This window comes from Melitaea cinxia, chromosome 14, assembly GCF_905220565.1.
Source record: "Melitaea cinxia chromosome 14, ilMelCinx1.1, whole genome shotgun sequence".
Lineage (NCBI taxonomy): Eukaryota > Metazoa > Arthropoda > Insecta > Lepidoptera > Nymphalidae > Melitaea > Melitaea cinxia.
This window is the reverse complement of record NC_059407.1, coordinates 15,250,006-15,273,382: the sequence shown is the minus strand read 5'-3', so window position 1 is coordinate 15,273,382 and position 23,377 is coordinate 15,250,006. Positions and strand designations below refer to the sequence as shown.

General features: G+C 33.5%; 1 protein-coding gene across 1 annotated transcript in view; it reads right to left on the bottom strand.

Moving 5' to 3' along the window:
* LOC123659436 overlaps positions 1-23,377 on the bottom strand; it is a 212,892-nt gene that overhangs the window by 20,462 nt on the left and 169,053 nt on the right. Inside the window, exons 11-12 of the mRNA XM_045594650.1 lie at positions 23,124-23,346; positions 4,372-4,466 (exon numbers count right to left, since the gene is read on the bottom strand). Coding sequence (XP_045450606.1) covers positions 4,372-4,466; positions 23,124-23,346 — 318 coding nt within the window. The remainder of the gene's footprint in view (positions 1-4,371; positions 4,467-23,123; positions 23,347-23,377) is intronic.

The following is a 23,377-nucleotide window of genomic DNA, read 5'->3' as shown; positions in this document are numbered from 1 at the left end:
TATTTGAATGTTGTTATTATGTCAATAACCATGCTAGAAGCTAGCTTCACACTATAAATAAAAACATTCTGTAGTATATTTAGTATCAGCATTGCACCTGTGCGAAGCCGGGGCGGGTCACTAGTGTTTTCTAAAGTATCGGTTCATTTAAGGAATGTTTACGTACGTGAACCCCTTTTTTTATACAACTAAGTTGGCAAACAAGCATATAGCTCACCTGATGGTAAGCGATAAACGAAGCTTATAGACGCTAATCCCTCCAAGAGCTCTAGCCACCTTACTCACAACAGCAACACAACACTGCTTGAAAGCAGTATTATTTAGCTGTGGTCTTCTGTAAGGTCGAGGTACTTCCCCAATCGGGCTATTTATATTGGTTACGGTTTTTTTTTACAAACGCATCGTTTTGGGATTCACACAAATAAAGCCGAAAGATATAGACAAAGTTAATAACAGAATATTTCAATTTTCGACATCATATCATAACCATATATCATAAACATTAGATTGATAAATATTTTCCTCAAAAAAAAAACAAAACACAAGAAAAATAATGTAACAGTTACGTCACGCTACAAAGACGGCACTTATAATTTTTGCCGGAGGCATCCCTGTACAAAAGATATCTACGACTGCGTTTTATCTTCGGAATAACAAAAAGAGTCTTTTACAATACATTAGTGGTATAAACTCGCCACGCTTTCGACTCACTTCAGAATAGGAGAATTTTTACTTGGATAAATTTTGTTTGAAATAAACTGTTGTGTTGAAATTAAACTTGTTTTCCGACTATTTTATCAGTTTTTTTAAATTGTTTTCGATTACATCATGAAGTGTTTTTAAGTATTTAAAATCATATAATTGTGTTTGCAGGCAAACGAAGAAAAACCGACTTAAATTATATCGACAAGTAATACAACGTAGGTACAACGTAGACGAAAAAATAGTCAAGTAAATACGCATTATCAAAGATTACTCCAAAAGTTGTAATCAGATCTCGATGAAATGTGACCACATGATAAACATCGGCTTTCGATTAAATTAAAAATCATTAAAATCGGTACACCAGTATAAAGTTATGCGGATTTTCGAGAGTTTCGCTCGTATTCTCTGGGATCCCATCATCAGATCCTGGTTTCCTTATCATAGTGCAAACTAGGGATATCTTCTTTCCAACAAAAAAAGAATTATCAAAATCGATTCATAAACGACGGAGTAATATATATATTACTCCTATATTATATACGGTCGAATTGAGTATCCTCCTCCTTTTTTTGAAATCGGTTAAAAATGGGTTTTTTCTACGATATACGTTCAATCATACGTTAAATATTTTTATTTTTAATACTTTATTGTACAGATTAAAAACAGATTATTTAACACAGATTATTTAACAATGTTTTTTAAAAGTAACCGGGAGAGGAATTATTCCATCAATATACATAACAGTTAGTGCATAAGTTTATTAAGGAAAACGTATTGTATAATAAATACGGGCTTATTGAGTGTAGGCAACACACATGAGTTCAAGCCATTTTTGGCGCGAACTTGTGGAGGCTTATGTCTAGCATTTGACTGCGATAAGCTGTAGCGATACTAAGTTTATTAAGATGAATTTATTACTCAATATATTTCAATTTTTAAGTATTTAAAAATAAATTCATTTCACGTTTTAAGGCGGCTTACTGTTCCACTAATTTAAGTCATAAGTTGAATGACTGAAAAGAAGAAAAATAATATGAAACAAAATATAAATCTTCTCTAATCTCGAAGATTCCGCAATGCTTGAAGACAAAAGTTTTCGAGCAATGCGTCCTGCCTGTGTTAACATACGGAGCCGAGACGTGGACACTGACGAAGGGACTGGTCCACAAGCTTAAAGTCGCTCAACGTGCAATGGAACGGGCTATGCTTGGGGTCTCTCTCAAAGACAGGATTAGAAATGAGACTATCCGTGAGAGAACGAAAGTAACCGACATAGCCCACAGAATTAGCAAGTTGAAGTGGCAGTGGGCTGGTCATCTGTGTCGCAGGACCGATGGCCGTTGGAGTAGACGGGTCTTAGAGTGGAGACCGCTTCTTTACAAACACAGTGTGGGACGTCCTCCGGCCCGTTGGACCGACGATCTACGTAAGATTGCCGGTGTAGGCTGGATGAGGATTGCGGAAGACCGGGATGTGTGGCGCGAACTTGGGGAGGCCTATGTCCAGAAGTGGACTGCGATAGGCTGAAGTGTAAAAATATAAATACAAATCGTCAATATTGTGAGTTTCTTCTTTTGTGGAGTTTCTTGACGATTTTTCTCTGCAGAATCTACATTCCGAATCGGTGGTAGCTTTACTTTTACAAAAATTATAATTTATTTTTAAAGTTTTAATTTTTAAAATGACGATTCGAAAGTGCTCATGGGACTATTTGAATAAAGCTGTTTTTGATTTTGATTTTTTATGATCATAATAAAGAAATAGGAAATATAGGGTAGTGTGTAAATAAATACACTGCAATCATATATTATGGTAGTTTCAAACTTCATAATTAGTATATTTTCAATTTGGATGTTTTCGTCCATTTGTGAAAAAAAATTCCGACTGCTACCTTAATTAATAAATGTATCATTTCCACCGTTTTTAATTAAAAAATTCGGTTCGTCTATAAAGGTTTTTTAGATCATTCCTCGTCTTCAGGTAATTTGAAGGTCGTAAAACGATGCGGACTGTTAAATGAATTCCCTGAAGGGAACTTAGCGCCATTTATACAAAATTTCCGGAAAGTACTCGCGGGTAATCGAATTAATCTCGTTAATATGATGGAGTGTAGTAATTTATCTTCTAAACTTATTTTTTTATAATCTCAAACGAATAATAGTTATATTAAATATTTAAATAACAAAAGCTAATAGTTGATGCTTCACTTAATAATTAATTATAAAAAGTCTTGTTTTTTAGCATATTTTATCTTACAAAATTAATTATTTACTGTGGAAATAATTACTTTAAAAAGCAGACTAATGGATTCTTATACTAATAGGGGATGTTTACTCTACAAACAATTAAACAAGTATAAAATATTGTTTTCTAATGTTTACGCGAATTCCACTCATTATAATGAAACAACTTTTTAGGATTTTATCGAGGTTTACTAACTAGTGACTAGTATCCACCAACCCGCATTGGAGCAGCGTGGTGAATTAAGCTCTAATCATTCTCCTACATGGGGAAAGAGGCCTATGCCCAGTGGGATATTACAGGCTGAAGCGTATGAACTAGTTGTTTCATTATAATAAGTAGTGTAGATATTTATTTATATTAACACCGCTTTGGCGTGGTGCGTTAGTCATGTGGGGGACGGAACACCGGCAGGCGCGTGATTCCTGCCCAGGATAGATATTTTTATTTATACAAATATTTCTTTAATCTATTTGGGTGTATGTTTTTCTGACACCGTACATCGGAAAGTAAATTGTCCTATCGGTCCCGGTTGTTATCATAGACCTGGTAGCGATCGTTACTCATAGTAGGGAATTTATCCAAAACCAGCAGCGTAGTTGGTTAACCTTCCTTTTCCTACATAAAGAAAGAGTCTATAACCAGCAGTGGGATGTTACAAGCTGAATCTAAAGATTTCGCTTACGTCATCATCACGTTCGTGGTTACAAAAAAAAGTTTGTTAAGAAGATTATGAATATCAGACACCTATAAATTGTTAGTGAAACTAATCAATTGGTAATATTTGAAACTAATTATTAATGTATCAATAGATATAGTCAGCACGTGGCGACAACTGTCTCTGTAAACAGGTGACATAATACTAACGAGAATCTCTATTCTAGTTAGTATTCATTATAATTATGGTCTCTTGTATGAGGTTATTCTACAATTCCATCAGGGCAACATAATAGTATACTGCCCAGATGGAACTGTAGATAATTTTAATGGTTCAACTAACAACCCGCAGTAAAATTATAAGCAATACACTGCGTGGCGTTTAAAAATGCCACGGGCGTGAAAAAATGGAAATTTCAAAAGCCATCTGCAGAAAGGCTGTGTGTTAGAAGCTTCTTGTATACATATATAAAGAAGAACCTTTGTCTTAGCCGTGGGACTTTTGAGTGTTATTTTCAGTTTAGTTTAGTTGTGAGCACAGAAGAAGTACTTCGAATTTTAATGTAAACATAGCAGTTGCATTGATTGAACTTTTAAAATATCGTTATTTCAAATAATTTTGGAAACACAAAATATGAAGTTTTAAACTATCAAGAAACTTAAGTATCTGATAACGAGTTATTCTGAAGAAACATTATGTATATATATTACTCACATTTAAATTTAATTACTAATCTATTTTTTATTATTATCTGTTCTAAGTCGTACCTGTTTCGCGGTAGTCCAAGATGCCTGCGGGTAGCCGGAAAAAAGATAGCAGTAGCCGTTGAAGAGGACCTGCTTTACGTCCACACATGATTGAGCTGTGAAAAATAAATACGTAATAAATTTGATACATATGTGTGTTTTACATAACACTTATTTAAAAGTTTTATAGTATGCAGTTAATTAGTAATCGTAGAATCAGCGTGGTGACTATAGGCAAAACACATGAGTTCACGCCATTTTTTGGCGCGAACTTGGGAGAGGCCTATGTCCAGCAGTGGACTGCGATAGGCTGAAGTGATGATGATGATGATGAGTCAATCGTTATACTTAAGATATGTTAACAACGGATAGCGTAAAAGATATGGCTAAGAAAGAAAATTATCAATGGAATGACAAACAATATATACCTATAGTTAACCTGTAATATACCTGAGTATATTTTTATTTATTCGTACATTATGAAATGATACATTAACATTAGTACTATACATTCATATAAACTTAACCAAGCTTATTTTAAGATTGTCACACTCGCCAGACACAATACGGCTATGTTATACAAACTGTTCCAAATAAAATGATATATACTTATAAAGCGACTTCAAAAAAGGAAGAGGTTTCTCAATTCGACCGTATATATAAATTTTTATGTGTGTTCGTGGATAGCATCTGTCGTTTATGAACCGATTTTGCTGATTTTTTTTTTGTTAGAAAGAAGATATCCCAAGGTTGGCTATAATAAGGAAACCAGGATCCGATGATGGCATTCCAGAGAAATCGAGGGAAATCTTCGAAAATCGTAGTAGCGACTAATGCGGTTATTAATTTCTTTTCGTCTACTTACGTTGTATTACTTGTCGCTGTAATTGAAGTCGGTTTTTGTTCATTTGCTAGCAAACAATTATATTTTTCTTTAATGTTTACAAAAAAACCTCTCCCGATGATTTGTGAACACATGGATAAAATAATAGGCAAATATGTAATGGACCAAATGAATAAAATTAAAATATTCACTAAAGTTTAAGTGTAAAAGAAAAAATTATATTAATCTTGTGTGAGAAAAAAAACCTCTTAAAATTTTAAACAAATTTAATTCATTGATTTTTTTGGAGTACTATTTATAAGATTATATACCGTGCCTTCAAACGTTCTTTTGATACAATAGTATTTGTATTTAGGGTTTCAAAACATTTTGTTGGTTTCTGGTAGTTAATTTATGGTGTATATTAAATTTAATATATCTAAAGTGCTGTTCTTTTAGGAAATTAAAATTTGTCAAATCATGTTCACTTTACAAAACCAAAGACCGTTTTTTGCTCAGATAATTATTTTAATTGACTATATGATATTAATATGATTAGTCCCTTTCAGAAGATCATAGCTAAATAATACTGCTTTCAAGCAGTGTTGTGTTCCTGTTGCTGAGGAAGTTTAACAGAGCTCCTGGATGGAATTGGTGATAGGGTTGGCAAAGCGCTTGCGATGTTTTTGGTCTTACAGACGTCTATAAGCTAAGGTAATCGCTTACCACCAGGTGAGCCGTACGCTTGTTTGCCGACCTAGTTGTATAAAAAAAATATCGTTTTGAGAATTCTTTTTTGTAATTTAAGTATTTTATCTAAATATGACTTAAATGTACGACTATAACTTGTCAAACCATATAAAAATATTATAAAAAAAAATGAAAAAAAAAATGGATAGAGTAGAATATATGGATAGGAAAATAAATAAGTGATGGGATGACAAATTGTAGAAAGAAACTGAGAAAAGAATGTTGTGCAGACGCTGTCCTGTAGCGTTATAAGTGATGATTTAGTCATAGAACAACAGCTCCTTATAACTGTACTTATACGATATGAAGGTATAATTTATTGAAATGGCCTTTTTTTGCTTTCATTTTGATATTATCCCACATCTGAAATTATTGTGGTGATCGTAATTGAAATTTAAATCATATTATCTTTATAATCACAACTATTAATATTATTAATTTATATTAAAATCCATAATCACGTAAAGAAACGCAGAGAATAACATATAAAAAATGAAATACCATAAAAAAAGAACATAAAAACCAAACGTTGAATCTCAAACGCTCGGATTGGATCGCTAAAAACATTTTCTCATGAATAAAGCGGTCTTCCGGCGAGGCGGCCCCTTTCCATATCTTTTCAAACCAAAGCATAGTGGAGCTAAGTTATTCAATATCTTGTGTTTTTGAAGCATATTACGACTGGTTCAATTTTATAAGGATATCTTACTTATAAAATCCGACGGATTTGAGATTGTTATAATATTTTTCCCAGTGAATACGACATCGATTTAAATTGTTGAACATTTGTAAAACTAGAAATTCTGACAAATATATTATTATATACTGACAAATATATTATAATATATTATTATTATTATTAGTGAAAATAGGTGGAAATACGGAGGAGAAAGAGAGAGAACTTCTGGCTTACCAATTAAAATTACAATTGAACAACGTGTAAGTTTATTACAGTCTTATGAAGTGTAGCCAAAATTTCATAACCATATAAATATCAGTTGATCAAAAACGAAAAGAGTATCGTTTGCAGAATACGACTAAGAACACTCAACGAAACACTTATATCACTTGAAATCTATAGTGATTCCTTCACAATACACACTTTTAACTGCATTGAATACGTTATCATACTAATCACTTATACGCTACTTATCGATTAGCAACTTTAGCCGCACAGTTATTAAATAATAACTGCCTCTTTACCTACTAATTATCATATTTATAGGACAAAAATCCCGCCAGTAGATTACAAAAATCACCAATCAGAAAATTCGTTTTAACTATTCGAAAGATGGTGTCACCATTTTTATGCTCTTCCGGTACTTCAACAAATAACAATTACAGTAAGAACACTACAATCCTATAACATTACAATCACTACAATCTTATACTCATGTGTTAGTATAAGAATAGTATCGTATTAGAGTGGTGAGTATGGGCAAAACACATGAGTTCCGCCATTTTTGGTTCGAACTTGTGGAGGCCTATGTCCAGTAGTGTGAGTGAGTGTGTAGTGACTAATCGTAAAATAAGAGTAATATCAAAACAAAACTATATTTTAATAATTTGTTGGAATTACAAATTAAAATGCCAACACGTTAGATAAGTATAATTTTAACTGAGGTAGGGCACAGCAGGAATTTCCTGCTCAAAATATGGAGCAGCCCGACTGGGGAAGTACCTCGACCTTACAGAAGACCACAGCTAAATAATACTGTTTTCAAGCAGTATTGTGTTCCTGTTGGTGAGTAAGGTGACCAGAGCTCCTGGGGGGATTGGGGATTGGGTCAGCAACGCGCTTGCGATGCTTCTGGTGTTGCAGGCGTCTATAAGCTACGGTAATCGCTTACCATCAGGTGAGCCGTACGCTTGTTTGCCGACCTAGTGACATAAAAAAAAAAAGATAAGTAAATAAATACCTCACTCTCATCGGCCACCAGTAGAACTAATTCCTATTTTAAGGTTCGGAAACCCATCTAACATAAATGTAATAGACCACGAAAAACATCGGTGAGAACCCGTCATCGTAAACAAATAGGTACACATCGTAAAATACTAACATGATTAAACTGTTTTATCATTATTATTATTAATAATAATAATTTAATAATAATAATTTATTTATTCACTCCTTTCACAAAACAATTTACAGCACATTAAGATTATTAGATATACTATCATAGTTTCCAGTTCAGCACATTTTTATTTAAATAAAATCGTTTTATTATCAGAATTATTGTCATAGTTTAAGCACACATCATTTCATGTAGCAAAATATGTCTTTAATCCAAGTAGTAAGTTAGTTTTGCTTATAATAGTAAATGAAGTCAGTATTATCTTTGTTAACAATTTAAAAATAATTTAGTATCACTAGATGACATCGGCAATATTTCGAGTATGAGTTATTGAGTCATAAATTAGACAATTGTCAGCAGTTAAATATCATGGATTATCATGTCGACATAATATATTGATTTCCAAGTTGAATGGGTGACATTATTGAACTTAAGGCACACCACACAGTAATAGAATTCCTTTTGGATTATTTTCTTATAGAAGAATGTTGATGCAGATTGTTGTAATTGTTATGTATGTATCATCATTACAGCCTATACAGTCCACTGATGGACATAGGCCTCCACAAGTTTACGCCAAAAATAACGTGAACTCGTGTGTTTTGCCCATAGTCACCACGCTGGGCAGGCGGGTTGGTGACCGCAGTACTGGCTTTGTCGCACCGAAGACGCTGCTGCCCGTCTTCGGCCTGTGTATTTCAAAGCCAGCAGTTGGATGGTTATCCCGCCACCGGCTAAGTGTTGTGTATGTATATAGGTTATAAATTACTCTAGGAGTAATAAAACGCTTTTCAAAACAGTTTTTTAATCGTATCTCTAATTCTCTAATTCTATCTAATTGAATTGTTTTTTGTATGTCATTGTGTTTTTTGTCACGTCACAAATTTTTTGTCACGTCATTTAACCTAAAGAACACTAAATGGAGTTTACTTGTATATGATTGCATTTCATGTAATTAGCGATTTTATGAAATTAAATTTGAACTTTGGTATGAACTGATTTCGTTTTATAAATAATTACTGAATAGACTAGTGTTGAATTTTTGCTCTACTGATCGAATGACCTCGTCAACGGTCTCCGAAACGTTGAACGAAAAATACTTCCAACCGCACTCGATTCTGATTGGTTGTCGCAAAGTGAGACCGCGTAGAAAATAAATTGAGTGACTAAATTCATACAAAATTTTAATAGAAATAGTAAAATACTAATTAATCATGAATGTGAACTGGAATAATAGTATATTTTTATCGTATTAACAAAAATCATAAAGTGATAATGCCATTTCATGTATCTAATTAATGATGAAGTATTCTTTAGAAATCTATTTTCATTAGAGATTTATTTTCAAATAGAAATTCTAAGAGAACTCGTGGAGAGAGAGGCACCTAAAGGATGTTAAAGACTGAATGAATCAATCATTCAGTCAGTTAGTTCAGCCTAATGCAATCCACTGCTGGACATAGACTTCCCCAAGTTTGCACCAGACATCCCGGCTTTCCGCAATCCTCATCCAGCCTACACCGGCAATCTGATGTAGATCGTCAGTCCAACGGGCCGGAGGACGTCCCATACTGCGTTTTCCAAGACGTGGTCTCCTCTCTAGGACCCGTCTGCTTCAACAGCCATCGGTCCTGCTGCCCACTGCCACTTCACCTTGCTAATTCTGTGGGCTATGTCAGTTACTTTTGTTCTCTCATTTTTTTTAAATTTTCTCTGAATCAATCAATCAAAAGAAATTACACAGTTACTTCATTTTATTCAATAGTTTGGTAAACCGTAATTGGAAGTTCATCTGATAGGAACTAGCGAATGCTCGTGATTGTAAGGCTCTAAGCATTTGCTACTGAGTCAAGTGGACAGAAAAGGCTTGATTACTGTTAACATTTTTAATTTTTTTAATAGAAAGAATGTTAAAAGAACAGATATTTCTGAATTTCAAAAAAAAAATATGAACATTATGGATTCTGCATCATCATAAAGTCTTCCAATTTTAAAATTGAAAAATGCAAAAATGTAAACGTGATGTAAAATATTGCAATGCTTAAAATGATATTGAGGTCTTTATATGCTAGTAACGTAAGTTATTACGAAGTCGATATTGCAACCATATGGGTAGAAAAGATAAATACAAAATGGTCGCCATGTCGATAGTGTAAATATGGAAATGAGAAACTGAGTTTTATCGTTGCAAGAAATGGTTGTATTTGTATAATACCGACGATATGAGTATTTAGGCACAACTTGTATTGGTTTCGATTTTAATTAGTTTTATTGAAATTCTAATTAACCTGGATCATCAGACTATATTTACATTTCTTTTTGTAATATAAAATCCTGTATCTTATTCCATTGAAATACTTATCTATCTATCAGAATTTTCGCCTTGTTGTTCGAATGTTCCATTAGTTTTTTTTAGTTAGATCATATTTTAGAAGCTGTGTAGTTACGGCAGTAGGTAAAGAATATAGCCACCCCATCTCTTTTTGGTGTCCTAAGAGGTGACTAAGGGATAGCACAGTTTCACTACCACCTTGGAACTTAAAAAGCCGACTGATGGCGGGATAATCATCCAACAGCTGGTTTTAAAATACACAGGCCGAAGACGGGCAGCAGCGTCTTCGGTGTGACAAAGCCAGCTCTGCGGTCACCAACCCGCCTGCTCAGCGTGGTGACTATGGGCAAAACACATGAGTTCACGCCATTTTTGGCGCGAGCCTGTGGAGGCCTGTGTCCAGCAGTGGACTGTATTAGGCTAAAGTGATGATGATGATGATATTTTAGAAGCATAGGAGTTCAAGCTAATTTACTTCTTTTTCCTTTATTTCCCGGCCGCAGGTACCTTTGTTAAAGCTGATAAAAAAAATGATGTATCTGTTGTATCAGGATTCTCGAATAATTGTAAGCCAAATCCGATACATTTGATAGAGACTTGATTACGGAAAATTTTAGGTCGCAAATAAATAAGAGATTTAGAATGAAACACATGTAATGTCTTGTTCTTCAATTACCACGGGATCAGATATGACCAAAACACAGTACTAATAAATAATTTAACCTAAATCCATTGTTATCTGTGATGAAAACTATTCGAATTTAGGTTACATTAGTGTATTGGAATTGGCAGTCTTTCGGTCGTAAAGATGTTGCCTAATGGATGTCCTGACATCTCTAATGGTGCGTCACTATTCGCTATTCATCCGACATATTAAAGCTTCTACGCACTGTAATATTGTATTTACGGTTTGGTTTTTTGGGGCACAATACAATTTATATAAATAAAAGTTAGTCGCTAAAATGTATATAGGCACTCAACTTTCGGACTACAATACCGAATGGGATAATTCCTATTTTTGTGTTCGTTGTTGTCAGAAAAAGGTTTGTGGTGTTGTTGTCAAAAGAAGAAAGGGTGTATAAAAGGATATTATAAGAAAAATCGTAATATTCAGTGTCAGCTCCGACGCGGACGCACGACTGGAGTTTACTCCTTCAGATTGACTGTCTAAATAGGCACAAAAAGGCTTACTAATCTAATAAAAAGATTAATACCATATCAAATGGTAAATAAACGAATCAAAGAATGCCATCTATTGGAACCCTATTGGGTTCCGATAGCTGGCGTTACGAGAACCGTAACGAGCTCATATGTTCAGTAGATTTTACTCCTTATATTCCAGTCCAGTGCTGGACATAGGCCTCCACAAGTTCGCGCCAAAAATGGCGTGATCTCATGTGTTGCCAAGGACATGATAAGAATAAAATGCTATCAAAATCAAAATCGCTTTATTCAAATAGGCTTCAAGAGCACTTCCGAATCATCATTTTACAAATTAAAACTTTAAAAATCAATTATTATATTTGTAGAATAGATGCCACGCATAATATATACGAGTACTTCGTTAATAGTAGATAGAGTACTTAACAGACAGTATGCTCTATATATGTACCTACTATCAATCATTTATCTAGACTTAGATTTTTCTTCATTCAACCTTCGAATTTTATTTTCTAGTATCCGCTCTTAAGCGTCATCTTTTGGTAGTCTATAAACAAGCGTCTGTACGGCGTTATCTTTGATTCCCGGCTCCTTTAAGGCTCAAGCTATATAAGGATCAGATTACGGATAATATGCAAAATTTATGGTCATCATCATTCGAAATAACCGGCATTATTACACATACGTTACTTGCATTTTATTCATAGCGATATATTTGGCAAAGATTTGCGTTGAAAAATCGTACAGAATCCCACCACTATGCGCGTTCTAATGGAAGTCGTTGTGAGTCTAATGGCGTATCGCTATTACAATAGATACGAAAGTGATATGGTATTTTTCATCAAACGTCGAATACTTGGCAAATTTATCGTGAATTGATTTGGAGATAAGGATTAGGTAGGTACTAGTTTTTATTAGAAATGTTTTTTTTTTAATATAACTAGACCGGCAAACAAGCATAAGGCTCACGATGGTTAGTTATTACCGTAGCCTATAGACGCCTGCAACAGCAGAAGCATTGCAAGCACGTTGCGGACCCTATTCCCAATTCCCTCAGAAGCTATGGCCATCTTACTTACCAACAGGAACACAACATTGCTTGAAAACAGTATTATTTAGCATTGATCTTCTGTAAGGTCGAGGTACTTCCCTAGTCGGGCTGCTCCATATATTGAGCAGGAAATTTCCTGCTGTGCCCTTCCTACCTAACTAGGGAACGTGACGGTTTTTGGTATTTTATTTATTTAAACATTTTTTGTACGTATATGGGCAAACTTACACCTGAAATTATCAAATGACATAAATCTTTGATTGTTTGTAACAACTGTGACAATAAATTATTATAATAGAAATAAATAATTTTTTAAACAATAACTTTGACGAGGAACAGAAAAACTTTTCCGACATAAAGAATCAACTCAAAGCGAATGCTTTGAAAACTGTTATTATGCAAACGCGGGTTAGCGAACTACAGATGCTTACATGAAGAGCAATGTTACATTAAGATAGAAATTTGTTTAAAAAATTCTGTTTCATAGTATTAACGACAACATTTACATCATTAGAAAATCTTTATAATATGGAAGAAATTTTTATGTATATTAATATACATTGTTGTCCTGCGATCACTAACTCGCCTACCCAGCGTGGTGACTATGGGCAACACACATGAGTTCACACCATTTTTGGCGCGAGCTTGTGGAGGCCTATCTCCAGCAGTGGACTGCGATAAGCTATATTTATTTGTCATACCATACGTAAATGTTTTAAAATTGACAAAAAATAAATTTAAAGTTTATAGTAAAAAGAGTTTAACTGCTAAAGCATATTATTTGTTCAATATTACACAATATGACAGATAAGATCTTATTAATCATATTCACTGTTAAAAGATTTTATCAAAGAACTTAGTCACATACACTCAGATCACGTCATGTAAATGGATGGAAAGCACCTCTCACGCTTGGCTCTGAGGACCATCGAGGGCTGTTACAGGGAGGGCACTTCGTTTGTTATATTGTCGGAACTCTCGGAGAAATAATATCATTCTACTCTTTCTTCTCATTAATGTAAATGATGTTTTGTATCAAGAGCCTTTTTACATAAAGATATTTACATATAATACATTTTATTATTATTGGAAAATGTGTTTAAGACATAGTTAAGTTAATGCGTCGAATTTTGTACCACTAGGATAAAAGTCCGATGTACCATTTTTGTCCTATTTATGCTTTGTCTTTTTGGGTCTCATCGGCGTGCCTTGACTGAGCCATGATGTAATACATAATATGTATATACATTTATTACGTCTACACTAGAGGCAGGAATCAAGCCCATAATCCCCGGAGCAGAATGCAGGGTCCCTACAAATTAGGCCAACGAGCTAGGCACAGCTTTTACATTGTTATTTTAAGTTCACATTGTTTTTGACATCAATATAATAAAAATGACAGCAGACAAGATAAATACGGTAACTTTGAAACAAAGTGAATTAAAAACCATTGGTGATACGCGTACGCTCTTTGACATTTCAGAAAAAATATAGAAATTTTATAGTTTATTGGAGGTTGTGGTAATATTTGATATTGATATTTGATTATTATTGACTAGCCCGTTGGCGCAGTTTGTAGTGACCCTTGTGTGTGCTTTTTGCTTCGGGGGTTGTAGATTCGATTTCCACCCTGAGTCTGGGTGTAATATATATATATTTGTTTATATATGTATTATTTATATGTATGTTTATCGAAAAAAAAAAATGTAGCTATAGCAGTCGACTGTTACCTATAACACAAGTATTTAGTTGCTTACTTTAGGAACAGATGACCATGTGTGTAATGTGTATGTTGTAGATATTTATATTTATATCTAAATAATTAATAATTTCTTAAATTATATATGGAATTAATTTTTTTTTATTTTCTTAGATACAAAATTTTTCTCACAATAATAAACACAAAAAAAAAATCAATTTGGTGCTGTCTTTTCGAAACTATGTGCGTACATATATTTCGGCTGTTTATTTTTATTTAGATAGATAAATTTAGTTATACTATTTACTAGCCTTATTAGCTTACACACAGACAGACGATATTACGACTCTTTTAGATCAAAAGTTCATATAGATATTAAATCTGGTGGCTTGATAATAGAGTTCTGTGTACTCGTATGTAACTACAATTTCAAGCTACATTAATAGTTTAAATGCAGGGCCGGACTTTATTATGACACGGCCACTCCACGGTTGTATTCTTGTGGTGAGTAAATTGACAAAAGCCTAAGGTATGGGTTACGATAACCGCTTACCATCAGGTTAGCCCTACGCTTCTTTGCCACCTTTTTAGTATTAAAAATGTATCTTTATAGATAATTAACAACAAAAATGACTCTGCTAATGATATTTTTGATGTTAAATTATAGTAGTAAAAGAATTAAAGTGGAATATTTGATACTAGCGACCTCTCGTCGATATTTTTTTACACAATAAGTAATCACCAACATGTCATATACTAAAATCTTCTCCGATATACGTTGCATTTTATGGTATAAGTTATTCTGATCGGTTCAGTAGTTTTTGCATTATAACCGAACAAAAAAACCGGCTTTCCATTTATTAGTATAAATAGATATTTTTCTGCATTACCTCTTTGAATAGTCCGGCCCTGGGTCAATGTCAAGCATCCATTACAGCAATGAAATAGACTATTCATTTAGCTTTTTCAGTTATTTAATAACGGAAGCAGCGCTTTAAGCGCTAAATTGGAGTACAGGTTGAAATTTTCGTGATAAAAATTCTTTCGCTTGAAGTCCACGAATGAATGGATAAATAAACGAGTTAACGAGGTAGTGAAGTTTTCTGCTTGTCCTCGGTGAATGAAAGCAGCTGTTTTTATAAGTCGGGCTGTAAATTTTTTGTCGTTTTAAGTCGAAGTTTTTAAGGCCTAATTTTAGAGAAAAGACTATTTCCGGTTACGTAATTAAGTAAGAATAAATTATATAAAATATATCTCAAAGAAACTGCTCGATCTACGCAGTTATTGCCATATCGATGTTTTCCGTGACTGAACTACGTATATGAGATGTAGCGTAATATATAAAGCCTTTCTTTGTAACCAGGCCACTGATAAATTCCGTTAATGAAAAAAAAATAAGCTTATTGGAGATGTTAAATAGTAATGGTATTTGTGTCTGCTGAAATCATTACATTATATTATACATTTATAACATTGAATATACGAATATGTATCTATTCATGTATGTATGTATGTATGTATGTATGTATGTATGTATGTATATATGTATGTATGTATGTATGGCACACATGCATAAGTTGTCTCTAAGGAAAAAACTAACGCGTATTAAGCAGGAGGTGTTACTTTAGACAATTGTTAATGTACACAAACATGGGAACAATAAACCTTCTTAAAATATTTCTATCATTTAATTTTAAACATATAATGCTAACTATGTAACTTTGGATTATTATCTTTCAAAAGCTGTCTTGACACTCACATAATCTAATATATAAAATTCTCGTGTCGCGGTGTTTGTAGTTAAACTCCTCTGAAACGGCTTGAGCGATTCTCATGAAATTTTGTGTGCATATTGGGTAGGTCTGAGAATCGAATAACTTATATTTTTCATCCCCCTAAATGTAATTTTTTGATAAATTATTTATTTTTAATTTTATTATGATTTGGCGTTGAAAAATACATACAACCCTAAATTTTTAACCCTTCTACAACCAAACCCCTATTTTTAAATAGCGTTTAGCGGCAAGACAACGTTTACTGTGTCAGCTAGTAATCTCATAAAACAATTAAATTAATTACTTACAAAACTATTACAATAACAAATTTGATATCGTATAGAGAACTTTTAAGAGTTTTAAAATTTTACATTAAGCTATTAATTAATTCAGGTTGTTTATATTTCTGTACGAATCAATTACTTTATGACAACGCGTTGGCGTAGCGGTCACAGTACTGGCACTTGCACTGGCGGTCGCGGGTTCGATCCCCGCTCATGACAGACATTTGTATTGACCATATGTCTGTCGTGGTCGTTTGTGCTTGTATATTGTATGTGTTTCCGGACCTCCGACACAGGGGAAAACCCTACTGGGGGCTGTTGAGTGTGAAGCGTTTTAGCGTTTAATAAATTTGATGTTTTTGTTTGTTTGTTTGCTTGTCATGTTTTTGTTGTTGTGAATAAACTTACAAATTATTAGACGATTTTAACATTTAACACATAATAATGTATATATTGTTTTACTATATGACCACCATTATTAAAGCTATTTCTGCTAAATGACGATTCAGAATGATTTGAAACCTGCGAGAGCGTAGTGATTTTTGCAATACATTTTTGAAGTAAAACTTTTTTACGCATGCTAGACTTTGGAAGTAAAGTGGTGAATATGTGTTGAGAGCGTTACGAAAAGTGTGATCGGGCAAGGCAAACAGAGCTAGAAAGAGAGCTCCGAGCACACATTTTCTTTCTCTCTTTCTCTCATAGCCAGTTTTCGTATATCTAAGACACAGTGCTGGCCTATTGCTAATGAAGTTTTACTTCAGTCGTGTGGTCTAAAGCACACTCATTTTTTTAAATTGAATTTCTCCTACAATTCATTCTTCCATCCGTTATCATCCGCAACACATTCCTCTCCAAATATTTCTAACTAGCTACTGCCCACGACTTCGTCCGCGTTGAATAGTTACTTGAAAAAATTAACCCCGATTTAGAAACATTCTTCATTCCGCTCCCATTCATCTAAGCGTGATGATATATAGCATATAGCCTTTCTCGATAAATGGGCTATCTAACACTGAAATAATTTTTTAAGTCGGACCAGTACTTCCTGAGATTAGCGCGTTCAAACAAACAAACTCTTCAGCTTTATTATACTAGTATAGATGTCAGAATTGAATATTAAAAATACATTAGTCACATAACAGCGCTTTAATTCTATTGGCTAATCATAGCTACTAGCCATATATCGGAACTAAATACGTCTATTGAATTTTTTTCCCATTCCAACGTTTATAATCAAAAGAAAACATATTTTTTTTCAATCAACATATTCCTCTCGTTATGAATAAAACGTACATAGAGCTAATTGGGTACAACAAGAAGCCTCATTGCGTCATTGAAAATTATGAAAAATAAAAATAAATGCCGCAGTTAATTAAAAGCATCGCACGACTAACTCATCAGAAAGACTAGTTTTATTATGTTATATTAAACTCTATTTCAAAGTATTAACGATCATTTCGAATTGAGCAATTAGGGACGTTGAAACTAGCGGATTTGAGCTGTTTTTCGATATAAGGTAGTTAGTGGAAAAGTTGTACGTGAACAAAGTTAGTTGGTAGGGTCCAGACAAGTGAATCGCAATTCTATTGTTGACTGAGTAGAGATGGTTTTTGTTCGTCAGCGGACGGAGCGACTTCCGTTCCACCGCGAAGTTTCATACGGAACTCCGTTCTGGCGGAACCGTGGGCGAAGTTGGAATCGAAAAACATTATTCTTCGTACGATTATTGACATTGATATGTGCTGTTCTGTATAACTTGATAAATAAAAATTCATTTTATTTTTTATTATTTGCTTAAAACACGAAAGCGGAACGAAAGAATCGTCATTTTTTTAAAGGTTACTGATTGTCAGTAGAAGATTCTTATGAAATAAGAAATTATAAAAAATGCTCAGATAATTTAAACATTTATAATATCAACTTTACTCGTTTGACAGTGCCTAAGACAACGTCTACTGGGTTCGCTAGATATAGATACATAATTCTAGTCATATTTCAAGACGGGAAAAGTCCACCGTGGCGATTTCAATACTACTGCTGATCTTAGCGTGACAACATGGAAAAAGGTATGCAATTATTTTTATTATTTAAAATATTATTTATAATCTTACACTGTTAATCTGCATATATGTAGTTTTTGACCATTCAATTAAAGAGATTCCGTGCACAAGAAGATGTTTAAACATTTAACCCTTAAATTCCGACCCAGTAGTACATGAAGTTCTAACTCTTATCCATGACAATGAAAGGGGAAGGACCTTTATCTAGCACTGGTTTCGCTTCAGCCTCTAATATCCCACTACTGGGCATAGGCCTCTTTCCCCATGTAGGAGAAGGATCAGAGCTTAATCCACCATGCTGCTCCAATGCGGGGTCAAAAATCGGTACACCCAGTAAAAAGTTATGCGGATTTTCGAGAGTTTCCCTCGATTTATCTGGGATCCCATCATCAGATCCTGGTTCTAAAAAAAAAGAATTGTCGAAATCGGTTCATAAACGACGGAGTTATCCCCGAACATACATAAAAAAAAAAATATGTATATACGGTTCCACCTGAACCCGCGTTTTTTTTGAGGAAAAAAAGTATTAAATTTTTTTAGTCTATAGGTTTCTTCGATAAATGGGATATCCAACACAAAAAAAACATTTTTCCATATATATAGCGTTTCAAATAAACGAATTCTTCAGTTTTCTAATAGTAGTATAGATTTTATTTTTGTGTTACCCACACATTACGGAATTCTAAACGTTTTGTTTTGGGTTTCTCTAAAGAACTCACTATAGACGGCACCACGGCCGCTTCGAACCGTAATAAAACCACCATATCAAAAATTTTGATCTAGCGGGTACATCGTCCCATAGCTTAATTCGCTAGAACACCGATACGGTCAATTGGAGATGCAGGTTCGATCCCCGCTGGAACAGTCGATTTTTGATATGATATAAAAAAAAATAGTAGTATAGATATTAATTTTAATACAGACAAGGGCTATTCAAATAAGAATTTTATTTCAGCACAGATAATATGCTTTTATTACAAAAACCTCTTTAAAGCTACTTTTCTTTTTAAAGTAATTCTATAGTCTCTCAGACGTTACTTAGAACTTTCGATCTAGTTAATTTAAATTCAAAATGAAGATTTGAAATTATAATTAATGACCATTACATTGAGTAGATAAATTATTCTAGTTTCGATGGGTAAGTGTTTCCAATTTATTTTCTTTATCTAAAGTGAAGAAAACTCAAAAGAAAATAATAAGAATTGCAATTATCTAGTATATTTAGAAGGAGTCGTCAATTGATCAAATGAATAATTTCTTTAGTGGACTTAAAAACCACTCAAAAGACTTTAATCAAGTAATTATTTGCTACTTTAGCTATCACCGATTAAGAATCAAAATTCTACGGAATCGTCAAATAGTCCACTATCATTTTCTAGCATAAAATACATTTATGGCATGAATGTAATCTAAAACTGAATAACTAAGCTTCATCTTTTAAATTACACTATTTATCTGTTAATATCTACGATTTTATTTTTGTGTTACCCATACATTAGGGATAACATTATTCGCTTAAACCGAATATAAATTTTATCATATCGAAAATTTCGATTCAGCGGGTACATCGTTCCATAGTTTAATTGGCTAGAGCGCCGACACGGTCGGTCGGAGACGCGGGTTCGAACCCCGCTGGAGCGGTCAATTTTTGATATGATATTCAAAAATGTTTATCTGTTAAATAATATTTTTAAAGATTTTCGTAGCAATTAATATCACGTTTTTATTTCAATTAAAACGTTTATAATGTAATTTTTCCCGCCATTTCTCGCGAATGATAAAAGATTACGAATTGAAAGCGATCTCAGTGAATCCGCTTATCTTATTAATCGGATGAAATTGTTATTTGGTACGTTCCTGATGACTTTTAATCGTTCGTAATATGATTATTGAGTTTTTATCGTCATTTTTGTGCAATTGCTAAATTGGAGATTGGAGGAATATATTTTAGGGATCTTTTTTCATTGTCGAGATAATTAAGAACATCAAAGTTAAACTGCTCGGAAATGTGAATTACTATTACTTTTTTTGTATGTAAACTTATATATATATATATATTGTTCATGAAAACAAAAATTTATAATCTCATTTTGTGTAGTCATTCGCGTACATCAGCGATTCTTTTTTATTTATTCAGTGCAATTTCTATGTATAGTTAGTATTTTACAAGGGTTACTTAATGTTAAAAAAAAGTGTGTGCGTACTTATGTACGCACGTAAGAAGTTATACTTCATTGGTTAGCTAACTTCAGCTAACTTCTTCGTTTATTTGCTAACTTCAGGGTGTCGGTTTTTTGTGACGGATTGCGCGCGAATCGTAAAAATTTCCTTTCATCATTTTTCCCTAACGCGCCAAGAGAAGTATAATTTCAAAAAATAAAATGAATTTTTCGAATTCAAATTTATAGTATCGCTAGCTGACTTGGCAAACGTTGTCTTGCCGCTCAACGCCATTTAAAAATAGGGGTTGATCGTAGAGAATTGAAAATTTAGGGTTGTATGTATTTTTAATGTTGTATCATAAAAATATAAATAATAAATAATTTATATAAAAATAAAAACAAAATAAAAAAAAATTGGGGTGGACAACGCTTAAAATTTAGAGGGATGAAATTGTTCGATCCTCAGACCTACCTAATACACACAAAATTTCATGAGAATCGGTCAAGCCGTTTCGGAGGAGTTTAACTACAAACGCCACGACACGAGAATTTTATATATTAGATAATTTGTACGTCATGTTATCATATTTATAATAATATTATAATAACTATAAAATCATTTATTTCAAATAAATAATATTTATCTGTCGACCCCAGGGAAGCACATTAATATGTCAGTTCGATCGTTATCACGGAAATCTGATAATGATCAGTAACAATACGAACGTCCGATGTCCGAGTTGAAACGGCCTTGACCACATGAGCTTTAGAGGGACAGAGGACGAAAAATAGACGATTTCTTTATTTGAAAAAAAAGAAGTGAGTAAATCAATTATTATGTTTATTATATATTAATATCTAGTTTTCATTTTTGCTGCAGCTCCCAGCCATCAAACAATATTACATTTAAGTTTATTGAAAAAGATTTAAGCAAAGAAATGGGTGAAAATGTTGAAAAAATATTGGTAACGCTAAAATTTGGTTTGGGTATACTAAGCAATGCATAAATAGACGCTTAGAATGTCAGATAGAAGACGAACGTATTGTCAGTCGTGAGTTTAATAATAATAACAATAATATACTAACAAACAGAACCATCCACTACAATAGACCGGATATAACGATCCAAGATAAATAAAATAAAATAACCTATCTGATAGATATTGCTGTTCCCAACACTCATAACCTACAAAAAACAATTTCTGAAAAAATCAACATCCACTACAATAGACCGGATATAACGATCCAAGATAAATAAAATAAAATAACCTATCTGATAGATATTGCTGTTCCCAACACTCATAACCTACAAAAAACAATTTCTGAAAAAATCAACAACTGAACTGAAGGATGAAGTGGCTAGAATTTAGAACCAAAATAAAGTATACACAATCCCAATAGCTCTTTTCACAACAGGTGTTATCCCAAACCATCTGTTACATAGTCTCAAACTACTAGAATTAAACGAAACTCTTTACATCACCTTACAAAAAGCCGCCATTTTAAATACATGTCGAATCGTAAGAAAGTTCTTGCAAATTGATGAACATGAAATTCCACACAACACACCACATGCTGCATTTACTTGGTTTTGACCCGTAAATGCAGACAAACTAGCCAAAGGCTGACAAAAATTACCAAATGATAATAATAATAATAATAATAATAAGAAATATTTATTGTACTCCAAGAGTGAGCAAAATTACAAAAATAAAAACAGGAGATAAGTACAAAAGGCGGCCTTATCGCTAATGAGCGATCTCTTCCAGGCAATCTTTGGGCTGAGGAAATGGTATATATGTAGACGATTTAGGTGTACAGTTTTATCTAAACACATACAATATATTTATACAAATAAATAATGTAAGAAAATGAAAAATAAAAATAAAGTATATGTACGTACATGGAATATATAAATGGAAAGTTTACTGTAGTCTCAAGGATAATGTTTCAAGATGCTTGAGCTACTTATCTCAATTTATAATAAACGTGGTACAAATAGGGAGAAATAATGTTAGAAAGACGTGTACTTCTAGTAAGCATAAGTTTCAGTGTGTCTAGGGTACTATCGTGAATAATCATAGCGAAAATGCGCTCCAAACGAGTTACTTCGTAATTCTTACCACAAGAGCTTAAGTTCGAAGTAGTGTAATGCATAAATGCCTATGTAGGAAGAGACGAGTGCGTATTACTAAGAAACATTACTTACTGTCAGTTAGAGTAAGTTTTACACGATAACCTGCGTAGTGTCATGAGTGATCAGTGCGAAAACGTGTTTACAATTAGTGTCCACAATTAGTACCATAGTGATCATTTTTGGTTTACTTAGCACAGTAACAGATGAAAAGACGAATTTTTGAAAAAGTGTAAAGAGAAACACAAATGGCAGAAAGACTATTAGATAGAAGAATTACTTACTGTCATTTAGAGTAAGTTTTACACGATAACCTGCGTAGTGTCATGAGTGATCAGTGCGGAAACACATTCACAATTAGTGTCCACAATTAGTACCATAGTGGTCATTTTTGGTTTACTTAGCGAAGTGTAAAGAGCATGGCACAAATGACAGAAAGACTATTAGATAGAAGAACTACTTACTATCAGTTAGAGTAAGTTTCACACGATATCCAGCGTAGTGTCGCGAATGGTCAGATCGGAAACGCAACCGCAGCGAATGTCCGCGTGACTGGTACCGCAAGAGTTTCAACTTGCCGCTCCAGTCGCCGCAGAGCCGACGCGCTCGCGTAGCGTGCGTGTCTCGCGACCAGCCTGCACTCACTGCGTCCGATTCAGGAAGCAGGGTTTCTAATTCTTCCCATATCTATTGATGAAATAATATTATATTTATACTA